This window comes from Centrocercus urophasianus, unplaced genomic scaffold, assembly GCF_019232065.1.
Source record: "Centrocercus urophasianus isolate 14NV4802_14NV808 unplaced genomic scaffold, USGS_Curo_1.0 seq_17, whole genome shotgun sequence".
Classification (NCBI taxonomy): domain Eukaryota; kingdom Metazoa; phylum Chordata; class Aves; order Galliformes; family Phasianidae; genus Centrocercus; species Centrocercus urophasianus.
In genome coordinates this window covers 258,728-286,516 of record NW_024884722.1, presented here as the reverse complement: position 1 = coordinate 286,516, position 27,789 = coordinate 258,728, and the positions used below count along the sequence as shown (strand labels likewise).

The 27,789-nt window shown below is 47.3% G+C and overlaps 1 protein-coding gene across 3 annotated transcripts in view; it reads left to right on the top strand.

Annotated features, from left to right (window-relative positions):
* Window positions 1-27,789, top strand: part of INPP5A (inositol polyphosphate-5-phosphatase A) — a 175,552-nt gene that overhangs the window by 12,961 nt on the left and 134,802 nt on the right. For all 3 annotated transcript variants that reach the window (XM_042818501.1, XM_042818502.1, XM_042818503.1), the window contains exons 3-4: window positions 15,513-15,613; window positions 16,385-16,472. In XM_042818501.1, coding sequence (XP_042674435.1) covers window positions 15,513-15,613; window positions 16,385-16,472 — 189 coding nt within the window. The remainder of the gene's footprint in view (window positions 1-15,512; window positions 15,614-16,384; window positions 16,473-27,789) is intronic.

Here is a 27,789-nt window from a genome sequence, read left to right as displayed (position 1 = left end):
GTTTTATCATAGGTTACTGCTATATGCATTTCCCAGAACAGCGTGTGGAAGACTTTAACATTTAAGTAGCCCACGCTAAAATTTTTAAGTTTGTGCCCCATTCCATGGGCAGTCTGATGTAGCACTTGATCTAGCACCTGCCTGCAGCAGGGGGCTGTTGGAACATGGTGATCCCTGATGTCCTTTCCAACCCAAGCAGTTCTGTGATTCTGTGGTGTGATTCTACGAATACTGTATAATCACAGTCTTCTATATGTTGGAAGGGGCCTTGGAAGGCTGCCCGGTGCCACCCCTGCAGTGAGCAGGGACACCCACAGCTCCACCAGTGCCCAGATCCCGTCCCCTGCTCTAGGCTGTCTGCAGCGACCACCCCCACCTCTCTGGGCAGCCCATGCAGTGTCTCGCTGTAACACACTTCTTCCTTATGCCCAGCCTAAACCTTGTATCTTTTAGTTCGAAAGCATTTTCCCTTGCCTTACTTTAAATCTTGCATATTTTTGTGTTAAACTACACAATTTTACCAAGAAATGCAGATTTAAAAAAAAAAAATAAATTGAATTTTAGCGTGTAATTTCATCTTACAACATAGCAGCCCTCAAAGCTCACTACTTTATTACCTTTCTGAGCACTGTTGATAGAGCTGATAAATGTTTTACTGTTTTATTTGGATGTATCAGTCCCTTGTGAATTTCAAGTCTGCCTTTTGGATGACAGCTGACTTTGTATTTTAAAATTGGTCTACTATCAAACGCTGGGTGGCTTTCTGCCAGTTCGCAGCAGTTGCTATTTTTCCCCTAAGGAAAAATAAAGCGCAGTGACGGGGCAGACCGGCAGAACTCAGCCCAGCTATTTATGGGCGCCGGCTCCTGGCACAGCCCCAGGGCTGCTCCCAGTGTGCTGCCTGGGCACACAGCTGGCTGCCTGCAGGAACGGCCCGAGCCTCAGCCTCGCTGCTGCTCTGGTTTCCCATTGCTGGCTTTGTGGTCAAGCTTTTCCTTCTCACTGCTGTATTTCTTTTCAGTTGGTTCCATTGGTGAATACATGGTGATAATGTGGTTTCGTAACGCTTTTCCTTGTGATATAAGCTGAAGGTATTATACTATATTCTGATCTGTATGTAAGAGGGCTTAAAGTCAGTCTGAATAATCCCCTGCAAAGCAGGGGCAAGGTCAGCATCTCAAGAAGTGGCATTTTAGGAACGAGAAGAGGGTTCTGAGGAGACGGTCTGCCTGTCCATTAATGCTTAACAGACTGGTTAAAAGGTTAAAGCACGTCATCCGGTTAAAATACAGTGTCATCAGAAACATTCCCTAAATGACTGGGTGACAGTGTTCCTTCTCTTCTGCGGACTAGAATATTAACTTTAAAGTTAGCGTGTCATAATGCTTTCCAGACAGGAAAGCTCACAGTGCCTAACTTTGGGTTTTGCTGCTTCTGCCTCTGTAATTGAACGTGTTTTCAGATTTTCTCTACAGAGCCAGAATAATAATACTTTTCCTTTAGGAAAACTTTTGTTTAATTCACTTCCAAAAGCTTAATTTCAGAAACTTGCTCTCTTGGAATGTGGAAATTTGAGAAATGGTCTAGCGTTTTTCTTCTGCTACAGCTGTCATCGTATTTTGCGTCTTGCTGCATTTTGGCTCAGCACGACAAATTTTAATCTGTCAGCATGCATTGGAAGGCCAGGAGTACTTCCTCAATCCCTGGCATTGCAGAGGCAGGCTCCCTGCAGGCGGCTGCTGGCTGGAGGGAGCTCCGTCCCGTGCCTGCTCTGTGCTGCCGGCGCTGTGCTGTGGTGCTGCAGGGCCCTGCTGGCCCACTTGGTGAGAGGTGTGAGGCTGTAACTGAGAATTTGGCAGCGACTTTGTGACTTAATTTGGGCCTGGGAGGGATATGTGGTCTGGCCTTGGTAATTCCAGGCCCTCCTGTTAGCAGAAATACCTCACCCTTCTTGGTGAAGAATTGAAGGTGCTTTTAAGGAGGCTGTATAAGACCACGTGGGGATTTTTGTATAGTTTTTTTTGTGACTCTCTTAGTGCTGAACTGCAGGAGGTTCTGTTCACACCGTGCTTTACTTCTTGGATTAAGAGAAGGAAAAGGTGCTCAGAATAAAGCACCCAGCTGAGTTTGTTTTATTTTCACTTGTGAAGCTCAGAGTTAGAAAGGAATGCGAGTGGCTGTGCGCTGCTGCTATTTAAAACATGCTTTGAGTTAGGGGTGTGGACACAGGGTTCAGAGCTGCCAGGATTACACTGAAGTATTTCTTGGTTCACAGATGCATCCACCTCCTCCTGCAGAGAAGCCATTGGGGTTAAAAAGTAAATAAATAAATAAATAAATAAATTGAATGCCCAGTAGTGGCCATAAACAGGATAAAAATGTACATTCTTCTCAGTGTGTGGTGCTGCTGTCACAAATGGGCATAAAGCCATTCTTAATGTGTGTCTTCATGCTTAAAACAGGCTATGATTTTTCTGCAGAAACCAGAGCATTGGCAAAGCTTGCGTTTTGAGCTTTTTTTAGCTGAGGTGAGGACAGTAAAGATAGCTGCAGTTCCTGCAGTCCTTTCTTGTGGCTGCAGTAAGGAACAAACCTAAACCAAAATGAGAATTAAGTCAGTTTCTGAGAACTTGCCTTGCTTCCCTGGAGTGGTTCAACTGTTGGGGGCCCGTGCAGCTGGGCAGTGCTCTCAACCAGAGCTGCCCCCCAGCTCCTGGTGAATCATATCAGACAAAGGTGGCCCAAAAGCCTGCACTGGCAGGGCTGAAAGGGTTGGGTGCAGCCCTGACAGAAGAGATGAGGGGTACTGGTGGTTGGCAAGCTGGATGTGAGCCAGCACTGTGCAGCCCAGAAAGCCAGCCGCATTCTGGGCTGCATTCAAAGCAGCAGGGCGAGGGAGGTGATCCTGCCCCTCTGCTCTGTGCTGGTGGGGCCTCATCTTGGAGTACTGCATCCAGATGTCGAGTTCTCAGTGCAGGAGAGACATGGGCCTGTTGAGAGCGTCCAGAGAAGGGCCACAAAAATGAACCGAGGGATGGAACACCTCTCCTGTGAGGGCAGGCTGAGAGAGCTGGGGCTGTGCAGCCTGGGGAAGGCTGTGAGGTGACCTGATAGCCTGTTAGTATTTAAAAGGGAGCTACAGGAAAGAAGGGAACAGACTCTTTAGCGTGGTTTTTGGTGATAGAACGAGGGGAAATGGCTTCAAGCTTAAAGAGGGGAGATTTAGGTTTGATGTAAGGGAAAAAGTCTTCCACGGTGAGGGCGGTGAGGCTCTGGAGCACGTTGCACAGAGGATGGGGTGCTCCATCTCTGGAGACTTTCAAGATCAGGCTGGATCTGGGCAACCTGATGTAGCTTTGATGTCCCTGTTCAGTGTGGGGGGTTGCACTAGATGGCTATCAGAGGTCCCTTCCAGCTCTAAGGATTCTGTGATTCTACATGTGTTGGGCATACTGTAGCTTCCATAAAGCATAGGGTGGGACGTGCCAGCTGTCTGACAGGTGGATTTCAGCTCTGTTTGCTCCAGATTTGATGATTTTCACAGAGCCTTGTTCTCAGAATCCCTTTCTTTCAGTTGCAGGCCACAGCTGATTTTGTTAGAAATATCTTTGCCTGAATGGGCAATGTTTGGAATGGGCAGGCTCCTGTGTGCTACCAGAACACCGGGCGTTGTCTGTGGCTTCAGGCTAATTAGTAGGTCAAGCACTTTGCTTTGAATGTAGTCATATTTAAAAAAAAAATAAAATAAAATAAAAAAAAAAAAAATTGAAAAAACTTTCAGTGTTTGCTATAGGTAGAACTGACATTTAAAATAGGCAGCGTGGTTTTCTGAATTCACAGACTTGTAATTAAAGTCTGAGTTTTCAACATCTGTGCCCTTATGACCATTAATCTAAGAATTACAGCCTGTAAAAATTACTCTTGTGAATAGCATGTAAAAGGCAGTATGTTCTAAGCATGTGTATAGTTTGTATACTGACATTATGGTCAGCTTCATTGTTTTTCTTAGATGTGGAAACTGCAGTAACTTTCACATTACGTAAAGCCAAAATTGGTAGTTAGCACTGTTATCACTTGTATAACTGACATTGTTTTTACTTCTACCCCTCTGATCACTAAGTAATTCACTTTTTGCCTTCTCTAGTATTATTCTCATACAAACGCCTGTGAAATCTTTGAATCTTCTCTTTTCATTAAGAATCTAGACGTTCTCATTTGGCAGTGTATGTCATTTATTTTAAATGCTGGATTTGCATTGTAGATTTGCAGACTGTTTTGTTTGGTGTAACTTTAGATTGTAGTAGTAAGAAATAAGTCGTGTTCTGCAGTTATGTAATGTATGAAGCTGGCAGCATTTGTTCTGCTGACCGCTTCTGGTGGCTTGTCACTGGCTGCTTGGAATAGGCTACCACAGGTTTTGGAAGGCATGGATGTTGCATCTAAGGGATGTGGGGGCAGGGGGAGGGTGGGGAAGCAGGACAGAAGCTATACTTGGAAGAAGATGTCTTCCATTTAGGGAATAGTGTAACATGACAGAATCTGTGAGGAAAGATTTCCAGCCTGCTGGGCGTTGTGTTTGGCAAAGGGGGAGAACAAATGGACAGTTGTTCTGCTAAGCGCCACCTGGATGTTGTGCAGAGCAGGGGAGGAGGGGTGCCGGGTGAGTCTGCGCTGGGTGCGTTTCCTGCTGTTGCACGCTGTGGCTCTGCTGATGGGCAGCTGCTCCCTGCTGGCTCTCAGTGACAGCCGCCGTGACCTGGACTCGCGCTCATTGCTCTGGAGCAGACTGGGCAGCGCAGGGTTGTTCGTGTCTTCTGAGACAGCTTAGTGTGTAGTGCACTCTTTGTTTGAACTGGAAATCTGTAGGCATTTTGTAAAAGTGATGCTGCCAGGGATGCTCTGAAGGGATTTCAGAGGTCGCTGTGCCAACCACCATTGGTTAGGCAGTGCTGGATGGCTGCTGTGTGCAGCAAAGCTTGTCCGTGTCTGGTAAACCCCTCTGCTCCACGTGTGGTAATAATCCTGTTGTCAGGCCAGGTCCTGCAGAAGGAAACCGGCAGGTATGCAATGCGCTTTCTGTGGTGCATTGTGCTCCTGTGCGTCGTCCTCACACGGAGCTGTGCAAATTCAGTAATGATCTGTTGATTTGCCAGAGAGAAGGGGAGGAAGGATGCTGCAAAATCTCAAGGTGCAGTTTGTGCTAATTTCTAATGTCTCATGCAGAAAATAATACTTACAGTTAAAAAGATCCTACTTGAATCAAGGCAGTTGAGAAAAATCTTAGAAGCAAGGATGTTGTAGAGTGCGTGTCATAACTGGAAATTACAATGAAGATGAAAGAAACCTCTTGTATAGAGACAGAATTCAGTGAAGTCCTGATGCTGGCTGTACTGTCTCATTTCTTAATATGTACTGGTAACTTGGATCTTAGCTACTGTGGCTTAGATTCCCATCTTCTGTTCAGTGAAAGCGTACTCTTTTATCTCAAAAGCGTCCCTTGGAAACAAGGAGGAAAAAATATTGGTTTGGAGAAAAGTGAATATGTATTTTGTAAGAATTGTGGTTCAGAGTACTATGTGTTTGGGGAAGATTTTTCTGTTCAACATGAAATTGGATGATGGAATGAGCTAGATGTTAAGCAAATGACAGAGTACTCATAGGACATCAAATGGATTATTGTATGACTTATGTGAAGTGTCCAGTATCCAGTTTTAATCATAGAATGGCTTGGGTTGGAAGTGACCTCAGAGATCATCAAATTTCAACCCTCCTTCCACAGATGGGGACACAAACCTCCAAATCAGGCACTAGACCAAGTTTCCAGAGCTGCAAGAGCACACTGCTGGCTTGTTCAGTTTTTCATCCACCGGCACCCCCAGGTCCTTCTCTGCAGGGTTACTCTCAAGTTCTTCTCCCAGTCTGTACACGTATCTGGGATCGCTCTGACCCAAGTGCAAACCTTGCACTCAGCATTTTGAACCTCATTAGGTTCACACAGGCCCACCTTTTGAGTTTGTCAAGGTCCCTCTGGGTGTCATCCCTTCCTTCTAATGTGTCAATGCCATTGCTCAGCTTGGTGTCACCAGCAGACTTGCTGAGGGTGCACTGGAGCCCATCGCTGACGTCACTGGTGATGCTGAAGAGCGTTGGTCCCAGGGCCCCTGGTGGACACCACTTGTCGTTGGCCTGCATCTGGACATAATGCTATTCAACACAAGCCTCTGTGTAAGGCCTTCTAATCAATTCCTTACCTAGCAAATAGTCCACCCCTCAAATCCTTAACTTCCCAATTTAGTGATAAGGCTGTGGCGGGGGACCATGTCAAAGGTCTTGCCCAAGTCCAGGTAGATGACATCAATCTCCTTCCCTTTGTCCACCAGTGTTGCCCCTCCATTGTAGGAGGCCACCAGACTGGTCAGGCATGACTTTCCTTTGGTAAAGCCACGCTGGCTGTCTTTGATCACCTGCTCATTGCTCATGTGCCTTAACATGTCTTCTAGGAAGATCTGTTCCACAGTAATCCCAGGCACAGAAGTTAAGCTTACTAGCCTGTATTCCCCTGGGCCCTCCTGTCTCCCTTTCTTGTAAATGGGAGTGACATTTTCTTTTTTTTCAGTCCACAGGGACTTTGCCCGACAGCCACTTCTCAAGTATGAAGGACAATGGCTTAGCAACCCCATCAGCCAGCTCCTTTAGGACCCTGAAATGCATATCACAGACTTGTATACATTCAGTTTCATGAGCTGGTCTCAGACTTGCCTTGCTTTTACAGTGGGGGAGTGGGGGGTGGTGGTGGTAGAATTTACTCCCACAGTTCCCACCTAGAGGCCCAGGGGTGCAAGCTTTTGGGACATGAGAAATATTAGAATCCTGGCTGACAGTGAAGACCAAGGCAGGGAACTCATTTAGTACCTCAGCCTTCTCCTTATCTGTCATAGCTAGTTCTCCTCTCTCATTTTCTGAAGGAGGTACGCTCTCTTCAGCCTGCCTGTTCTGGCCAGCAAACCTATAGAAACCCTTCCTGTTGTTTTTAACATCTCTGCCAAGTTCACTTTCATCTGTGCCTTGGCTTTCCTAATCCCCTCTGCAAGTCCTGACAGCATCCCTGTATTCTCCCCAGGTGACGCCCTTGTTTCCACAGCCACACAGTCCCTTTTCCCTCAATCTGACTAGCAGGTTCTTGCCAAGCCATGTCAGTTTCCTGCTCTCCTGCCTGTTTTCTTATTCTGAGGGGTGGAGAGCTCTTGTGCTTTCAAAGAGGTATCCTTGAAGAGTAGCCAGCTTTCTTCCACTCCTTTGTCTCTAAGGGCAGCTTCCCAGATATCTCATCCACCAATTCCTTAAACAGCCTGAAGTTTGCTCTCCCAAAAAGTTCAGGATTCTGATCCCACTTTTTGCCAGGCCTTGAGATCCTGAACTGAACCAGGGCATGGTTGGTGCCTTCGATCTTAATGCCTTTAATGATCTCCTCTGTGCTGGTGAGCAGCAGATCAGGTTGGTCTATACAGTACTTGAACCAGAAAGTTATCATCATCCATGCACTCCAGTAATCTCCCGGATCTTTTGGAGCTTGCTGAGTGGTTTTCCCGCAGCTATCTGGGTGGTTTAAATCCCCAAGGACAAATGCCTGCAAGCAGGAGCCTCCTGCAGCTGAAGGAAGAAGGCCTTGTCAACAGGCTCCCCCTGATCAAGGTGGCTTGTAGTACACCTCAACCACTAGGTGCCCTTCATTAGTCCTATCCCCAATTCTAACTCATAGGCTCTCAACCTTCTCTTCATCGTTTCTCAGAGGGAGCCCCTCACACTCTAACCACCCTTAGACATATAGAGCAACTCCCCCACCCTTCCTACCTAGCCTATCCCTTCTAAAAAGGTGATATCCCTCTACAGTAGTATTCCAGTTATGGGAGTCATCCCCACCACACTTCCATCATAGCAACCAGACTGTAGTTTTCCAAGCACATCCTGGTTTCCAACTCCTCCTGCTTATTTCCTATGCTGCATGCATAGGAACTGTGCATGCACACTTCAACTGGGGTTTCTGACACACCACCTTTCTAGAGGAGCCCACTGTTAAACCTCCAGAAGAAATATGAAGTTTCCCCCATTGCTTCCTAGAGGGACATGAGAAGCTTTCAGATGAGAGGTTGGCAACTTTACCTCCTCTGAGAAGTCCCTGCAAGATCCTACAGGGCAGGTCAGAAGTTTTTCCCCGCAATCTCCTGGTGACTGCAACCCTAAGCCTTTCTCTGTCCTGTTGCACTTCAGGCTCTTCCCCCATTGGATCTAGTATAAAGCCCCAGGCTACTTGCCGCACCCTAGCAAACCTCACTGCATCCCCTTGCTACCTCGTTTAGAATCACAGAATCACCAAGGTGTGAAAAGACCCACGGGATCACCCAGCCCAGCCATCCACTCATCACCAATAGCTCTCACTAAACCACGTCCCTCAACACAAAATCCAAACGTTCCTTGAACACCCCCAGGGTCAGTGACTCCCCACCTCCCTCTGCAGCCCATTCCAGCGCCTGGTCACTCTTTCAGAGAAGTGGTATTTCCTAACACCCAGCCTGAACCTCCCCAGTGCATTTGGAGGCCATTCCCTCTAGTTCTGTCACCGTTACACGAGAGAAGAGGCCAACCCCCAGCTCACCACAACCTCCCTTCAGAAGTTACAGAGAGCAATGAGGTCTCCCCTGAGCCTCCTCTTCTCCACACTGAACAATCCCAGCTCCCTCAGCTGCTCCTTGTAAGGCCTGTGCTCCTGACCCCTCACCGGCTTTGTTGCCCTTCTTTGAACATGTTCCAGGGCATCAATATCTTTCTTGTAGTGAGGGGCTGAGTTTAAAGCTGTTGCACTGAGCCCTGCTAGCTTTTGGGCTAGGATCCATTTCCCTCTTAGAGACAGGTGACATCCATCTGCAGCCATTAGATCAGCTGCTGAGTAAATTGCCCCATGGTCGAAAAACATGAAGTTCCTATGGTGGCACCAGCCTCTCAGCCCCTTATTCATTGCCTGGGTTTTCCTAGCCTGCTGTGTCCCTCACTGCCCCCACAGTAATGTTAGTTCTTGGAGAGAAAAATAAGGGCCTGTTATTGGAAAAGCATCCAAGAAGCCATGTTTGTGTGGGAGGCTGTGGGGCATGTAGGGAGCCCTTCTGTTTATTTTGTCTTCTCCCCCTTCTTCATTCCTTCAAAAGCTGATGCTATTGAAAATCATTGGTAATTTTGGGAACAGTCTTCTTTGTCATATTCATGGCAAACAGTCACTGTGGATGCAAAGGTGGAGGTGAGATATTTTTTTGCTTCATGCAGTTTACCTGTGTTGTTGGAGAGTATTTAGAGGTGTCATGTGCAGTAATAGTAACATTAAAAAGCGTACCTAAAAGTGGAGTACAATTTTGCTATAGCTGTTTAGAAATGTTTGTGCTGTGCTGTATGGTGCGTGGGTTTCCCTTTTTTTGTGGGGGAAACAAAGACAGCCTCAAAGTTAGCTGTTTACTCAGCAGATTTAATCATCTTTGTTTAACTAGACAGTGATGGACTGAATCGCTCTTGTGAGTTTAGGCCTTTTGCCTTATTCAGATGGGGTTGTGCGCTTTGTTTCGTTCTGTAGCATGAAATCTGTGCAATAGCACTCAGCTGCACGGCGCACGTGTGGATTTCAGCATATTTCTGCAAGTCGAAGCCTCACTACGGAGGTGCTGGTTCAGCGATTCCTTCTCAAGTGGAATTTGAGGCAACGCGAGCACAGCCTGGCTGCCGAGCGGGTCGGGAGGACCTCTTTCTGGTGCCAGGCGACAGCAGTGTGCTGTGACATCACGGAAACTTGTGGCACTCTGCTGCTGGGGCCGCACAGCGCCGGCGCTGCTGCACTGCCTGGCGTGGCCAGCGGTGGGCACCGGGAGTTTCGGAGTTTCTATTGCATGAGCACAGCCAGCATTTAGAAACGTGTGTTTCCCTTACCCAGCCCTTTTTACTGGTTTCTGTTGCAGAGACTTTGTATGGAACAAAATCAAATCAGTCTCCTAATGATGAAAATTTCTCTATAGATGCCTTACTCTGAGATTTGAAGGAAGCACCCAGGAAAAAAAAAAAGCCAAAAAACAAACCTCAAATGAGACCCGGAAAAATAGTTTTTGATCTGATAAACTGAGTGTATGTATGTGCTGCTAGCACCCATTTCTTCGTGAAGCTGTGCAGCCTGCAGGCCTCAGGATAGGGATCCATGCCTCCCTGCTTTGGGCCCCAGCTTTAAGGACCTTGGAGGTACAGTGCCAGGCTGGGAGCTGGCCGCAGGGCCTCACGGGGAGCAGGGGCAGCTGTAGGAACAGGCTGTGGTGTGGGACAGGTGTGCAGGGTGTCATGGGGCTGAGCGCTTCTACCTGTGGGCCATGGCGTGAGGAGCTGTCTGTGGGTTTCTTGAGGAGCAGGAGAAAGGCATAAAGCTGCTTACCTGCTGGTGGTAATATGCTGCATATTACGTAAAGTAAGTAAAAGACCTTCAAGAATTACTTAAGAATGGCACCGAAGTATTGTTAAATGTAAATAATTCCTTATATGGGAATTGTTGAGTCGTGGCCTGAAGCACTGATTGAGCACCTGGGAAAGGACCAGGTCAGCCCTGAGAGCACAGCTAAGGCAATTCAGCTGTGTGACCAGAAGGGGTGGAGCCTGGCTGCACCTCTCTTAGACCTCATTTAAGGGCTGACTGCTGCTGGGGAAGGAGCTCTTTCTGGAGATCCCTTGATCCCTTCCTGGAGTTTTCCCCTGCAAGCCTTGAATCTTCTCGTATGGGTAAGTAATCTTTTCCTCTCTTCTTATAGCACCTTTATGTCGTGCCAGTCCTTACATCATTACACCTCTGGTGAAAACACCTTTTTGTATCCTATTGAATCTGTCCAATTGCTACACTCCACACAGGCTTTTTGAGTTTCCTGCTGTGTGTGTGTGTGTGGAGTAACTAACTACTGCAAGTAGTTTCAGCATACTCTTAAGTGGCATTAAAAATTACCTAGTAATTGCTAGGTAGTGACTTTTTTCTGTTGTGGCTGCACTGCGGTATAATAATACACCAGGTCATGTTCAGCCATGCGCCTTCTGATACGCAGTGTGCTTGTGCAGCAGTAGCTCCTTCACGCAGGGAGCTTTGCTCAGAGCTCAGCTCCAACTGCTAGCAACAGACTGTCTTCCTCTGTGCTGAGTCAGGCCCAGGCATTACCTCCCATGGCAGATAAGGAGCACAGAAGTACAAATGAGGTGAATGGGATGAGGTTCAACAAGGCCAGGTGTCAGGTCCTGCAGTTTGGCCACGGTAACCCCATACAGCGCTGTAGACTTAGGGCTGAGTGGCTGGATGACTATGAAGAGGAAAAGGACCTGGGGGTGTTGGTTGATGCTCGGCTGAATACGAGCCAGCAGTGTGGCCAAGATGGCCTGCATTACAAATAGTGTGGCCAGCAGAAGCAGGGAGGTGATCATCCCCCTGTACTCAGCACTGGTGAGGCCACACCTCGAGCATTGTGTTCAGTTTTGGGCCCCTCACTACAGGAAAGATGTTGAGGTTCTGGAGCGTGTGCAGAGAAGGGCAACGAAACTGGTGAGGGGTCTGGAGCACAAACCTTATGAGGAGCGGCTGAGGGAGCTGGGATTGTTCAGTGCGGAGAAGAGGAGGCTCAGGGGAGACCTCACTGCACTCTGCAACCTCCTGAAGGGAGGCTGTGGTGAAGAGGGGTTTGGCCTCTTCTCCCAGGCAACGAGCAGCACACGGGGCAATGGCTGCAAGTTGTACCAGAGGAGGTTTAGATTAGACATAAGGAAGAACTTTTTCTCTCAGTGGTCAGGCACTGCAATGGCTGCCCAGGGAGGTGGTGGAGTCGCCGTCCCTGCAGTGTTCAAGAGGCGTCTGGATGAGGAGCTACGAGATCTGGTTTAGTGCTTGTGGTAGCAATGGTGATGGGAGGACAGTTGGACTCGATGATCTTGTAGGCCCTTTCCAACCTTCTATTCAATGATTCTACTGTCCCCAGCCTGCCCAGACCCAGCTGTCCCGCTGCAGGAGGGGGCCCTGGCAGCGCTATGCCCTGCACCGCTCCCCTCAGCTCCTTTGTGCCATGCTCAGCTTCTCAGCAGGAGAGACAGAGCAGGTGCTGCCAGACCTCACACAGAAGAACCTTTGAGCACCTTGTGCACCACGACAGAGGCAGGATGTGAAACTGTTAGAGATGGGCAGCAAAGATGGCAAGAGATCAAGAGGTGCGAGGAGCAACTGAGGTCCCTCGGTTTGTTTGGTTCAGAGGAGGCTGAGGTGGGGCCTTGTGGTGGCCCTTCAACTCCTTCCTCTCAAGGAGAGTGGAGGCAGGGCTCCGAGCTCTGCAGACATCAGCAGGGCTCAAGGGAGCTGGGATTAGGGGAGGGCTGTGCCCCAGAGGGCGGTGGGCACGGCTCTGAGCCGCGGAGCGCAGGCACTGCTCAGCTGTAGGGCTGGGGGTGGGTGCTGCCGTGCGGCACGGGGCTGGCGCCTGGTCCTCGTGGGTTCCCTCCGGCCTGGGATGTTGTGTGGTTGTGTTTTGTGCATCCGGTAATCAAGAGTAACGCCTAGCTTTAAAAAATACTGATCTGTTATAGATGCACATTCAGTATTTGTCATCTAATATCTGATCCTTAACCTTTGGCAAATGTGGACTTAAAACTCTGAAACATCCATTATTCATTATTATGTACTGTTCTTTTATCGCAGTTGAAAACTAGTAATGGGTAATGAAGCAGAACCAATTTGCTCATAGTTTGAAGGTATTTGTTATGTGAATGATGTAACTAGTAGTCAGGTGTGTTTTTGTGCTTTAACCTCCAAGGAATGCTACTAAAGCCTCTCACTGCTATGGCAATTTCCCCATTTCAAAAAGTGGTGTGCAGTTTTTTGTTGTTACGCCTGCTGTGATTTCAGACTGAGAGATTTGAGTATACACCGAGATCTCTGTCCTACGTACATCTCAATTCAGATTCCAGGAATTGCTAGGCTTCAATGTTTTCTGCTGTTGCTGTAGCACAGCAAAGTATTTCTCCAGTGTTTTCTTTGCAGGATCCCATGTTCAGGGCTCCCTCTTGCTCATCCTTAATGCATGTGATGAGGCAGCTGGTGCCTACATTCTCTGAAACTATTCATTTTAGTTTGGAGTTAGCAATTTCTTAGTTATATTCGCTGTGTGAGAAGAGATCCTAACTCTTGTATGATTGTAAAAGAATAATGTCGTGTGTTGATGCTTTTTTTTTTTTTATGTTATTTGAAACAAGTGTTTGGTAGATGTATTGCTTTGAAACAGAATTGCATGTGTCTGCTTTACAACATTGAACAGTTACAATTGTTTTCTAATTATGGTGATTTCAGAGAGCTATCAGAATAGATAAGATCTGTAGTTGGAAGCCAAAACTGATTTGGAGCAATAAAGCACATAGAGCGTTGGGACTTTGTATTGTTTAGGGACCACAAATGAGCTCTGTCATAGAGCCCAGCGTCGCAAGTTGAGTTTGGTTAATATGTCTCCAAGACGATAAAGAAAATCAACCAACAACCAAACTTCATGAAGACGCTTGATTACTGTTTGGCTGTTGGACAGTGTGGCAGCAGGCAGGTGCTCCCTAATCCATCTTGCTCCCTCTCTCATGCGTTTTGATGTCCTGCCTTCTGATGCATATGAGAATGTGTGTTTTTCTGCAGAACGCTGTGCTTTTTTTATAGTGATCGTAAATTGGACACAGCCTTGCGAGGCGATTGGCGGAGCAGAAGTGTCGGTGTTTGCGGAGAGCGCACGGGCTGAAACGAGCCCCACGACCGCGCCGCGCCGCCGGGCTGAAGCGCCGCCTGCCGTGCGGCTGGCGCTGCTTGGGTCGGTGCTGCGCTGCCCGTGAGGCGGAAGGCGGCCGTAGGAGCGCGCTGCGTTTGCTGCGTCAGCGCAGCCCTGCTGCGGGTTGGCGCTGCGTCTGCCGCCCGCCGCCTCCCCGGGGTGCTGCTCCCTTTGGCTGCGGGCAGGTTTGCTTGCAGCGTTGGTTCCTGCGGCTCTGGTGTTGCCGGTTGGGTCTGGCTGAAAAGTGAGACAATGTTTGGTTTTCTGGCAATGAAAACTTCTAGTATTGGCAGCCGTACCAAGGAGCATGTTCACGGGCGCTTCGTAACAGTGTGCTGTTCAGCACGGGATTTGGTGCTGGGCTAAGGGCTGGAGCCTTCTCTTCTAATTACTGATAAACCTGTAAAGGCAGCTGTTATTAATGTAAGCTTTCATAGTTATATCAAACGCATAAAGGAAAAGTACATGCATGTATCAAGTTGGGCCAAACTTCATTGGCTCTGGTATTTTTAGCTGTTTTGTCTGTTGTCTGCTTTTCTTTTTTTTTTTTTTTTCAGTTAACTTTTTTGCTGTGTCCCACTCTAGTTGGACCTGAATCCTTATGGCAAGATGACTGCATGTCCTAGTTAGGTCATTAATTCCTGTTCGTGTCCAAGTGAATCACAGGATCATTAAGGTTGGAAAAGGCTCTAAGATCTCCGAGTCCCACCCCAGCCCATCCCCACCATGCCCAGTGACCGTTACTTCAGTTCTGTGTCTGCACACTTCTTGCACCAGCACACATGCAAATGCTTCCTGCTGTTATCCTCTTCAAAACTGGATTGTTTTTAGCTAGTATCCGTTACTTCTGAAGATAATAAAATGTTAAATGTAAGTTGTAGAGTCTCAGTGCCAACACAGAGGTGTTTTAGACATGGCTTTTGCAATGCTGGATATAGTTTATGCTGACAAAATGCTTAAAGACAAAATAACAGTGTGTAAAGCAGCAGTGAATGTATGAATGCTGCATATTTGACTTGATGTGCAGTGAAGGAACATACTTTGTACTTCTTTTGGTCTGATTGTGTCTAAACAGTGCTGGCTGTTTAATCCTTAAGATGTTTTCACTATGTAAGATTAACATTTAAAATAGCACAACGGGTGTTTGTGTCTCCTGGGTTAGATAAGTGTGTATACAGTGCACATATAATGATGTTTAAGTAATTTTGGGGATGAGATGTTCCATAAGTCAAAATATCAAATGAGATTCCTAGTCAGCATTTCATCCTGAGGGAGTTTGAGATGCTGTAGCATAAAATGAAATCAGGTGTTGGAATTCTTCCAAATCCCAGGCCAAGAGATGCTCTGACCCAGCTAGTGCTGCTGAGTCCTTTTCAAGGTGAGCTGGAAGAGGTTATGCATTTGCTTCAGGTGCTTGGTAACAAATTCACAGTTCAAGAACAAAATTACTGTCTTACAACATTTGAGATTATTAGTATGTGTTACGAAACTTTTACACACACTAACAAGCGATGCTCCTCTTATTGCTGTTCTTTCAGGTCCTTCTCTGGCTGATGGTTCTGTTTTCAGAAATGCAGTGTCTGCTTTTACATCATTTATTGTGTACATGCTGTATGTTAGTAGCTCTGGATACAACTTTATACTTATTTGGTTTTTTGTTTGTTTCAGGTTGTTCATGCACACAAGCCCCACTTCATGGCTTTACACTGTCAAGAATTTGGAGGAAAAAACTATGAGGCTTCCATGTCTCACGTGGACAAGTTTGTTAAGTAAGTAATTAGAAAGTACTGCTACGATGTTGTTCTAGGCAGAAAGTCAACAGGCTGCTTTCAGTCTGCAGATAATAGAGTTCAGGGAAGTTGAGGCTATGGCATTAATCACCCAATTATACCTAATGTTCAGACGTTCAAAGTCGTAAGTCCTTCACAGCTGTATCCAGTAGGCACTAAGAAGCATTGAGAGTTATGTTGAAAGTGATGCTGATGTTCTCAGCTCCACAGCCTGTAGGTAGATGGCTCTGCCACAGGAAACCTTCCCTGAAACTTGTTCCAAAATGAGGTAAAAGCCAGTGGTTCCTCTAGGAGCCCTGCAGGCAGGGACACCTCCCGTAGCCCGGGTTGCTCACAGCCCCATCCAGCCTGGCCTTGAATGCTTCCAGGGAGGAGGCATCCGCAGGCTCACTGGGCAACCTGTTCCAGTGCATCACCAGCCTCACAGTGAAGAATTTCTTCTAACCTCTGGTCTAAATCGACCCTCTTCCAGTTGAAAGCCACTTCCCCTTGTTCTGTCACTACCTGTCCTTACAAGAAGTCCCTTCAGGCACTGGAAGGCTGCTAGAAGGTCTCCCTGCTGCTTTCTCTTCTGCAGACTGAAGAATCCCAGCTGTGTCAGCCCAGCCTTGTAGGGAAGTGCTGCAGCCCTCGGATCATCTTTGTGGTCCTCTTCTGGTTAATGATGACATTTTGGTGCGGAGAATGATGCTGAGTTAATGTGGAATGTTTGCATGTCCCCTCATTTTCCATCTTTTCTTTATCTTTTAGAGAGTTGTTATCAAGTGATGCGATGAAAGACTACAACAGGGCTCGAGTTTACCTGGATGAGAACTATAAATCACAGGAGCATTTTACGGTAAATTTCTTTATTAAATAAGTTCAACAGGTGGTTAATTTCTGTTAAACTGTTCGGGTTCTTCTGGTTGGTGTATGTGAGCTGTTTCTAACGTGATGAGGATTACATCTTTACGAAGTTGTTCTGTGCTAACACATTAGTTTGTAAAATATACAAATGCTGGTTTCACAAAAGTGCATCCACTGAAAAGTCAAATACTAGAATTCCCAAAGCCTTTCATTTAAAGTGATTCTTTTTTTCTCTAACAATCTTCTTGTTAAATGAGAATTGCTTTCTATTTAAGAAGCTGTTTGACCATCTGACAGCCTGGAGTGGTGCCAGGTCTGACCAGCTGGGCAGTGGGGCTGCCAGCAGTCAAAATTTCTGTTAAGAATCCTTAGTGCTTGTTGGCAGACTGTCCTGGGTGGAGGTTTGCGAGAAGAATTGTAGCATGAGTTTCCACTGGTACATGAATGATGTTTGTCACTTCTTTTATAAAGAGCAGGCGATCGTAAGGTCATTGCCAGGACTGTCCAGCATGTGGGTAGACCTACTGTTCTATGTAGGTAATTACTGCTAGACTGTACAAGAATGAACAGTCCTGTAGTGGTTTAGTAGTCCTTCAGTCCTCTGTCTTCCTTCTGTCCAGGACAACAGCTTCCTTTTCCCCTGAACGTTTTCAGCCAATGTTTGCAGGGGCTCAGCTTCCACATCCGGAGCCAAAGCAAGTGACAGAAGGGTAGGGGACAAAAGCAGCAGCATGGGCACAGAGCTCGGTCGAGCCAGTGTCCCCCGTATGCACACAAATCCCAGCACAGCAGCATGTGGCTTAGGTGAATAGGGCCTGGGAAGTTTTGTATTTATTCATTTTTGAGTGACTGTGGCTGAGAGCCCAGGGAAGCTGGAACTGGAGGAGGAATGTTGAGATTTTTTTTCTCTTCTTTATCAGAGAGGAGGAAAACCAGCACTACTGGCTTTACTGAATCTTAGAGGGGCAGATGTGTCAGGAACATTAAGACTTTGTGCAGGAAGCCCTGGTGGGTGCAGAGCAATAGGGCAGAATTGTGCTGTGGTTGCTCAGAGCTCAGAGCTGTGCCAGCAAAGCCCTGTGAAACCGTGGTCGCTCATCGTGGGGGTTGGGCCCTGTGGCCTTCTGGGGTTCCTTCCAACCTCAGCTGTCCCAGGGTTGTGAGGAAGGGGATGATCATCAGTATCCTGAACGAGGGAAGGACTGTACAGAAGATCATTGTGCCCTGTAGTGAAGCACCTATAGCTTTCTCTTAAAAGACAGTCATGGTTCTTCATGGTATTGAAGTTACTGTACATCACTTAGGTATGCTTGTTTTGGTGCCTCTGTGGTGGATAAAAAGTTTCTTAAAGTGTTTGACAGCAGTCTGGACAGCACGTGTGCTGCTGGTTCTATGAAGAGCTCTGTATTTTACAAAGCTCTGAATTTAAGAAATAATGCTGTTTTTCACATACTGGCAGCTTTTTCCAGACGCTGTGCTTCTTTGTGGGATTTCCCATCCACTTCTGTAACTCCCCCTTTCCTGTCACAAGCGTTCCCTTGCGTATCTTTTTCCTCTCACGGTGTATTGACTGCAGCTAGCCCTTACTGGAAAAAAAACTTGGTCAAAAATTGTCAATAAGGGAGGAAAAAATAAAGACTGTACCATTATTTGTAATGAAAATAACAAATTTGCTTGGTTAGTCTATTGGATGAAATCTCTGTCAGTTGAACTGATTACTAAATCTGTTAAAGATACAGAACAGGACTTGTGGAGCAATGCATGCTGTTTGTTGATAGTGCTACACCTGTCAGTACAGCAGTGCTGAGGGAAATGGTTCAGTCAGTCTCAAATGGAGAAGATCACAGGGGGAAGAGTAATTCTCATAGGAGCCCTCAGATCTTTTCAGATTGAGGATCTCCTATTTGCACAGTAGAAAATGTGGAATCACGGCTGATAACCTACAAATATCTGAAGTACTGGGAAGTACTGAACAGTTGCATGGTGGTACGATGTCTGCAGTGGGGAGTGGGGCGCCCTGCCTGGAAGGGAGCAGCTCTGGAAGGCAGCTGGGCCAGCTCTTGTGTGCTGTAGCTCAAGAAGGAAAGCAGTTCTTGCAAGTGTAACTAGTAGAGGTGGTGTATAATTTATTTGGTGATTTTTTTTTTTTTGCCTCTTTACAGACGTAGTGAAGCAGTATGAGTGTTTTGAATTCTAGTTCTTAAGCAGAAATTTTCAAAAGCATATTGAAATGATAAAGGTGAACCCCTAGGAAGATATTTCTGGCTTTTTTTCTAAATCATTCTTTGTAATCTTTAAAAAAAACCTTTTAGAATTGAATCAGTTCAATGTGGAAGAAGGAAGAGAAGAAGGAATGAGAGAGGATTTGTTTGTATTGTATAATAATACTTCATGGTAGAGCAGTATTTTATGCTTTCCTTACTGGTTTTCCAGTAGCGATGGCTTGGAGTCAAAGCCAGGAAGCCTATAGAAGAAAGGATGGGGATGCGCCTTGGTGCTGACCCTCGTAACCTTTGGACTTCAAATAGTCGTGTTGTGGCACTGTATGTTCACAGTTTCATACATAGATCAGAACATGTGATCTAAATCAGAAATTCATAGAGATGATTTTCACACACTGAACCGCAGTGTGTGAGCTGCCTGCAGTTTTGTGTGTGGAACATATGGTCTGGATGACTATGAATGGGGATTTCACCGTTGCGCTGTGTCCATTTAGGGTAAAGTTTCAGTCTTATCTCCATGTGACTTGGCTCACTGTGTTTTGCATGTCCCTGCTTCCTCATTAGTTCTCTTTGATTGCAAAAGTCCTTAACTTCTGTGGGCTTTTTTTCCATCCCTTCTTCGGCATGGAATTGGCAGCATATGCTAGCTTTGTAATTACATTATTACCTCTCTCTCTGAAATATAAACACTCATTGCATACATTGTTGTATGATGCTGTTTTCTTTAGAAGGGGAGAAGCCCAAGTTGCTGCAGTTTGGCTAGCCTTTACCCCATGGCTCTAGTATTCCCTTTTTCTAGCAGTTTTGGCAGTGTTTCTTCTGTGAGGCTTTCCTTGGCTTGGCTCCTGCAAAGCTCCATCTGGTTTTGCTGCTCACAGTTACATAGCTTGGCTGCACTGGGACTGACGGTGAGAAAATGTTTTTCCACGGTCTGTTCCTTCGACAAACAGCCTCTGTTGCGGTGAGGAGAAGCAGGGTGTGTGTGTTTTTTACAGGACTTATGTGACGTAAAAATAGACTGTGATATCCAAGTGTCTCTTGCAGAGTGATTTGATTTTAGAGACTAATAACTTAGTGTGTTGTAGGGATCCGAAAGGTTTGTTCCAGATGCAGAAAGAACCTGGTGGCAGGCATTTGTCATCTGCAGTCCTGTACACTGAGTGCAGTGTAAAACAGGCTGGGGGTAGGGGGTGTCATGATGGGGAGAGCAGGGCTGCTTGGTTGGGTTGGGTTTCCCATGATGGTGGGTTGAAGCTGCTGGGAATTTCTTCTCAGAAGTTGCTTGGTGCGCACCAAAACAGAAAGAGCACCCAGGGATGTGCAGGGTGATGCTGGCGGGGGGCTGCACCTGAGCTTCGGGGCCATGCTGAGCAGACCTGGCTGTAGAGAGCGGGCAGCACGTGTGTGCAAACCAGTCTGTCACACCGTGCTTCAGCAGTGTGTGGTTTTATAAAACTGTAATGTGACCTGAAGATTGATCTGGCAGAAAGCTGCTGCATTAGAGCTAATGCATCTCGGCTCTGGGAACATGACAGAGGCAGAGCTAAGAGCTCCCAACAGTTACGAATGAGATATGGGTGACAGCTTCTGCGCGGGTAAGGATCGTTTCCCAGAAGCTCCCAATTAACCATGTAGGCAGCTCTGGTGGCATTCCTGCTGTGACTGAAGTCTGAACACAAACCAGCATGGACAAAACTGCCTCGAATATCAGCCAGAGACGTTCAGGTCCCCAAACAACTTGATAGTGCAGTTTGCAGCTTCTTGTAAACCTTTCGTTTCAGGCCCTGGTACTTTATAGTCTTATTTTAAAAAATGGACACTTTCTCCTGGCCTATGTAAGTTTGTACATGCCTATTTACACATAATGCCCAGAATATGGCTGTGAATACTTTTGTCTGGTTGTACTTGACTCCATGTACTAATCATTTTTTCTAATATAAAATTACTTCTAACTTCGGCTAAAATGAAGCATTGGGTTCCTCAGGTAGCATCTAAAGAGGGAGCTCTGCTGAAATCCTCCACCATAATGATAGTAACTTGATTTAGTGCAACTCAGCTCTACTGGCAAGCAGTGGTTCTGAAAATTAAGGCAGACAACATTTTATTAAAATGCATAATTTTATCTTAAAATTGTATCACCTCATTACCAAGAGAATAGTAAAGTTAATTTTTGTTAGATTAATGATACTTGAGTAATATTTTTGGTTGAGCTGAGTTCGAATAATTGGCCATTAATTGAAAAAGGAAATTGAATTGAATTTATCTGGTACATAAATCCTGTCATAGTTATTAATGGGTCTTAGAAAATATCGGCGTGTTCCCAGAAATGAATAGGGTACGCTGATTCTTCTGAGCTTATTAGATGTGGCAGTTTAGAGTTTTGTTAAATAAAAAAAGATGATTTAGGAAGAGAGACATAATTGAATCGAATATAGGGGGAATTCACATGCCTCATTAGTTCTCAGACCGTTTTTCCATTAACAATTTTTGAGGAACTTTGCGTTTGCAGAAATGCAGATTTTCTCCAGGAGGTGGTGCTGGAGGTCTGGTTTGCTTTGTTAACTCGTGTCTTGCTGTTGAGGGAGCTTTGGGCAAGCTGAGTTTTTAAGAGGCAGCGTTTGAAGTGCAGCGCTTTGCCTTGAGAGCACGTTGTGAACAGACATCGAGCACACCGGGTCCTCTGCAGTGTCTGTCGAGAAGAATGCAGCTTTCAGGGCTGTGGGGAGGGCGGGGAGTCCTGGCGCTGCTGTGCTGTTCTGTGGCACTTCTGCCAAACAGGAGGTTTTAGAGAATGCTTTCAGCCAATGGTTACCTTTGATTGCAGTCACAGTTTGAATATTCCTGTTGCTTACGTGAGCCTCTTCTCATTTCCGTTTCTTTTCTCCATTCCTTTGAATTTAACTTGATTTTTGAGTTTGCCTTTCATAGTGGTATTTCTGGAAAAGTATGCCAGGCTAAAGAAGTGGGAGTTCATTCCTAGTCTTAACCAATAGCACCGTAATCTCTTTGCACGTCCCGTGCTGTGCAGTCGCAGCCTCGTGGTTTGTGGCACTCAGCTGTGCTCCTCGCTCATCTCAATGCTTTAAGGGGAGCCAGGTGCTCCTTTCATGGCACCGGGGCTTGCCATCTGGTTCTTCAGAAGGCCTGGGCTTATTTGCTTTTACAAGGTTTGACTATTTCAGCAGGGTACTGCTTGTCTGGCAGCGCTTCCACAGTGCGGTGAGGGGGAGGACAGCAGCACGGCGACAGGCGTAGTTGCCGTGCGTGGAGGGAGAGGCACGGGAGTGGGGCTGTAAGGGGAGGTGGTGCTGCGGGAGGAGCCGGGCGGGCGGCTGTGCAGCTGCTTAAGCTGTGTGCACGGGGCTGCCTGCCGGTGAGCCGTGCGCGGTAGAAGTGAGATGCAGAACGCAGCCGTAGGCCGGCGGGGCGCGGAGTGCTGCAGTGCCCGGTGCGGCCGCGCGGGGGCGATGTGGGAGTGCTCAGTTCCCGCTGTGCCGCGGGGCGCTGCTGCCTGGCGGCTTTGTGAGGGCCGGTGGTGAAGTGCGGCGCTGGGAGGTTTCTAACCCCGCATCGCAAACTTTCACCGTTTCATTAGCGCTTTTTTTTTTTTTTTTTTTTTTTCCCAATTAAAAAGGGTTTGTGAATTGGTGCGCACAGAAGTTAATCCTGCCGCTGCTGACTGGCGCTGTGCGCTGCCGCCGTGCCGTGGGGTGGCACCTCGTGCAGCAGCCGCTGGGCACGGCGCCCAGCCTCCCGAGGGCGGTGGGGCCGGCAGCGCTCCTCCGTGCCATTGCTTCCCTCCTTGCGTGATGTTTCTCCTGCGCTTTTAAAATTGCTTTATTTTCTTGCAGCTAAGCTGTAAGATGCCTACGGAGTTCCTGTGAGGATTGTCACAGTTGCTTTTCTTCCTGTTTTCTGATGCTTCTGTGCACTTGAAAGGGGTGGAATAATGGCAAACAAAGGAAAACTTCGTAGATCAGAAGCTGAATGATGCCACCTTGGGTCAATGTCTGCTGTTTGCACACGTGCTGGTGCTGAGAAAGTGGGTTACGTGGTAGCGTTTTATATGCAGAACCATTCATGCTGTTATTTAGCTGTGACTGCGTAGTTTACATGGAAATCCATTTTCTGTGTCCTGAGGATTTTATGCTTGGTATTGGTACGGCAGTCGTGCGGCAGCCTGTATGTGTTTTAAAGAATGTGGGACTGCGATTGTCTTCAAATGACACACTTAGTGTAGAAATCCATGCATCTAAAAAAATGTTGCAATACTTATGGGCTGCAGTATCTGAGCACAAGGGGAAATTGATTATCTTTGAGGAATTAATAAAACACTAATTGAAAAGCCATGGACTGCAGTTGAGAAGGAGGGGATAAAGAAACTGATTTTTAAGAACAGTGTCTGCCACGCAGGCAGGACGTGCTGCAGTTCTTTGGCTCGTGCTGCCAGGCTGTGCTTGCTGCTGCTGCTTCCGTCCGGTTCTGCGGGGGGCTCCCGGCATGGAGCAGCTGTGGGCACAGTGCCCGGCCCTGTGCCCGGCTCTGCGGGGCTCAGTGGAAGCTGAAGCTCCTCAGGAGTGCCTGCGTGGCACCAAGTGGCTGTGTGCTGCAATCCACTGGGGCCTAGGCCCTGCCGGGGTGGAGGGACCTCCATCACCCAGCAGTGCTCTGCCGTGGCTTGCTCCTGCCAGTTTTGTTTGGGCATGCAGGCTGTGGCAGGGTGGGATGGGAATTCCTGTCCTGCATCAGCAGTGCTCGTCCTCACTGTCCTGCAGGGAAGCAGGAATGTTTGGGGGCTGTGCAAGGGGAACAGCATGGGCGATGTGGGATCTAAAAAGCCGTGGTCAGACTTCCTGTGGCCCCTTACTGCCCTCGTGCTCTGAAGGAGCCCTGCGATGCACTCTGCTCCTGCGGTTCTGTGCAGCTATTCAGGGTCGGCAGGGAGCCGGCAGAGCGGCTCTGCTTGGTGCGGGAGTGCTGTGTTGGTTTGTCTCTGCCTTGCTGCACGTTTACCTGTTGTGTTTTCTCGGAGTCATTTGTGTGAGCAGTTACAGAAGGGGCTGTTGATTGGCATAGGGCATACACGAAAAATAGTTCATCTCTGCACCTGCATTCCTTTCAATGTCTTTCAATAGCTGCCTGTGCTGTTGGCAGCTCGGAGCTACTGCTGAGGCGCAGCGTGGTGTTGCTGCCTGCTGTTTGCAGTTCTGTTTGTGTCCGTTTCTTTCCTTTTGTTGTACTTCGTATTGTGCGGGATTTATTCTCTTCAATCTAGCGTCTCCACGAGTGAATATAGTCGTCTGACGCACCGTTTTGTTGAATGCGAACGGCGAGGACTCGTGAGGCAAGCGCGGCTGCTGGGTATGTCCTGGTAGTGCTGAGCGTTTTCCGTTCCTGTGGACGCGGCGGCCGTACCGGGGAGCTCCGCGCCCGGCTCTGAGCAGCTCCGCTCCAGCCGAGGCCGCCGCGGGGCGGGCGGAGTTGCGGCCGAGCCCGGGGCCGGCGGCGGCCGAGACCTCCGTGGGGGCGGGCGGAGCCCCGGCCGTACCCGCCGTCATCCGCCCGTCCGTGGGCGCCGGGGCTGCGGGCGGGGCCGGGCAGAGCCGCGGCGAAGTGCCGCGCTTCGCGCTGTGGCGAGGGCGAGAGCGCAGGACCTGCCTTACTGTGAGCTGGCCGAGTCCTGCAGAGCGTTCCTTCGGGGACGCGGTCGTTAGGTTTGTCGCCGTTGCCGGATGAACGGAGCGTTAACGGGCTCGGCACGAGGGCGCGTTGCCGTGTGCGCGCCGGGCATGGACGGCGGTGCGGCCACCGTTGCGGTCCGGCGCTGCCGAGGAGGGCGAGCGGCGTCTGCGGGGCGGGTGCTGGGCTGGGAGCGGCCCCGAGCGGCAGGAAAGGAAGCGAGGTCGGAAAATGCGAAAACAATGACACAGGGAATTATAAAATGCTATTTAAGGAACTCGCTAATGCGTTTGCTTGAGCCGTTGACTTAATTCTTAAATAAGATCAGCGTGACTCTCGAGAAAAATACTATGAATGCTATCTACTGATATAAACTAATGGGTTTATTAATGTTTGGAATAGCCTTATAATGCCGTACTCATCGCTGAAAAGAAAGCGGTCTGTGTGCCTGCCCACTCCCTTCCTGCGGCGATTTGGTTTCAATGCAAAGCTTCCCAGTTTCACACTTCAGAAACGCTTGGAAACGCGCCTTAGCTTTTGCGATTAAAAACAAGCGGGTAGGAGAAAAAGCTCCTTACTGCTTTATACTGCCATCGTCTTAAATTATTGCTGCCGATGTGAAAAGGCAGAAAGCAGCCCATCTTCCAGGGGTAAAGATGAGGTGAATGAAATGCACGGCTCTTGGAGTTGAGCTGGGCTGAATCCACAGGCGCTGCAGGTGGCAGTTGGTGCAGGTGGCACTGATGCTCCAGGGGCAGCTCACAGCCACCCTGCGCCCGCGGGCTGCGGCACTGATGGTGGCAAACACACAGCGAGTGCCGTACGGCTCTGCGAGGAAACTCACTTCCCGTGCTGCTGATGCTATTATTAAAACGCCTCAGATGCACGCTTGCTACTCTGTTAAACTTAACAATGTTTGCGATGTACAAACCCAAACCAGAACCCTTTGACACTGAGGAAGTGTTTCCACTTAGTTTTAGAGGGCTTTCCAAGTGTCTATTGATCAGTGTTCTCTAACAGCGCAGAAATAATGTGTCTAATTTAACTGGCCGCATGGAGGAGTATAGAAAAAACATCAGTTATTCCTTGAAAGGCTTGGAACATCGATAGAGGACGTACACTAATGACTTTTCTATACACAAGCTTCAAAAATGGCTAAATGAGGAAGAAATTACAAATTTATTTTCCTGTAATTCCAGCAGTTGTCTTGTTTTACTGCAGTGAAGCGTTAAGCAATGAAACGTCACACGGAATATTTTCTGGTTAATTTGTCCAACACGCAAATCATAAAACAAAAGAGGAAAAGATGGAAACGTGGATTCTGTTCATTTTGACAAAAGCCGTTGGTTTTTCCTCATGAAGTTTGGCTGAGATCTGTGGCTGCTTCTGGCCGGACGGTTTCAGATCCTGCTGTCCCGAGTGGCTCCCTGCATCAGGGGCGTCTCCGTTGTTTCAGTTCTCCTTACCTGAACATAGGGCAGTAATTTGGTCCTGAGTAATTGACAAATAAATGAATGGTGAATTTTTCAAACTGTCAAATACCAGATTTCCGAAGGTGAGTGGTGGCGGTGTGAGCTGGGAAGAGATCTATTGTTAGCAGTTCCTTTCTTGTTTATGCACTGCTGAACTAAAAAGCAGTTTGGGGTTGGCTTCATTTTATTCTTTCTGCTCCCCCACCATTAAATGGAGGATTGCTTAGAGGAAAAAACTATGTGTTCTGTTTTGTGAATGAACCAGCATCGCCCTGAATGCTGGTTCTGGAGCTGACAGGCATTACTCCCAGGTTGTCCACAGATCCTTCATAAACCAGAGACTCCTAATCAGGATCCTCTCCCTGCTGATGACAGTAGATTTGCACGTGGCACTCAGAAATGCATATGGAGCACATGGCCTTTTTTTGTTGTTGTTCTTTCAGCTTGACTCCTCTTGGTTGTGCGTTTTTTCACATTTCAGCGTGTTTTTAACATTTTTGTGGCAATATGTGAGTACAAATACCCCTGCAAAAACCAGGTGTGTGCTTTGTCGTCTGATGTCTCCACAGAGCAGGCTAGAAGAGCACTGTTGTACATGCAGAGAGATGGGAAATGGGGCTGCCCAGGAACAGCCAGGAGGTTGGGTAGAATTCCTGTTAAAGCTTCATAGGTGGAGATTTGACCACTTAAACTGAGGCAGTTAGGGGAGTTAGAGCATAAAGACGTAATATGGGGATGGGTAATGAATGGGAATGTCAGAAACAAATGACTAACAGGGAAATATAGTAAATACAAATGGGAGAAGATAAAGTAAATGTGAATTTCAATGTATAGAAGTTCGGCAGGAGGTGAGAGGGAACAGGAATTAATGTCTGTCTCAGCTAATTATGGTAATGGCTTAGTAATCTTGGGCACAACAGCCCAGAGCCTGGGATATCTCACATTGCTAACAGTGCCTCCAAAACAGATGGAGCACCTCTCTATTGGTTCATTCAGCTGAGAAAGTAACTGTGGTTACAAATCCTACGTTCAAATATCACTCTTACTTATGACTTCTTTTATGTAGAGTTTTGTTTTAAATAACAGTTAATCTAATGATAGATCCCTTTAAAGCTGCCTGTCTCTTTGGTGCTGATTGCCAGGTAAGAATGTGAAAACCAGTCGCTAGCAAGCAGTGAGTAAGTAAAGTGTGCCAGCTTTAGATCCTGCTCGGGTGATGTGTCTGTCCTATGAAAGAGAAGAAATACCTCGGTTGCATCCAAATCTTTTATATCTCTAGCATGCAGTGCCTGGTGTTTTCACTTCGTTTTATTTTTAATGTTGGCACTGAATGGTATCAGTACCCCCAAATCTCCCACTGAGATGCATGCGCACGAATACGAGTGCTATCAGATCGTATTAACGTCTTCTTTTGACATGCCACTTCTCAACCAAGGCTGCAGTCTAATCCCATAGTTAATATGGCACGTGCAAACAGATAATACATCGATAGTTTGTGTTTGTGGGGGAAGGGTTTAAGGTGTGATGAAAACAAGGCACTGATTAACTTCTGCAAGGTGTTATGGTGTTCTGGGTATCCAGTGGGTATTCCTTGCATTATAATTATACTTCTAGAATTGAAAAACAGTATTTCTTCCAAATACAGAACTGAAATGTTAACATCATACAAAAATAAAAGCCAAGACTGGAGGGGAAGGGAGACAATTGCGGTTAGCATTGCTTTACCAGTAAGGGAATTTACAGTATACCAGCTTCTCTGCAGTTGCTTCCCATAGCATCAGTGGGAAGCCTTTGCGTTGCCCTCTCATCTGAACTGCTGAATTAGATGTAGATCTGCTGCCCTTAATTTAGGCCTGTGCGCAAGGTGTGCGTTTGTCCTAGACTCACTGCTGGGCAGAGGAGCAAGGATCACTTCCTGGTGGTACCTCTGCTCGTC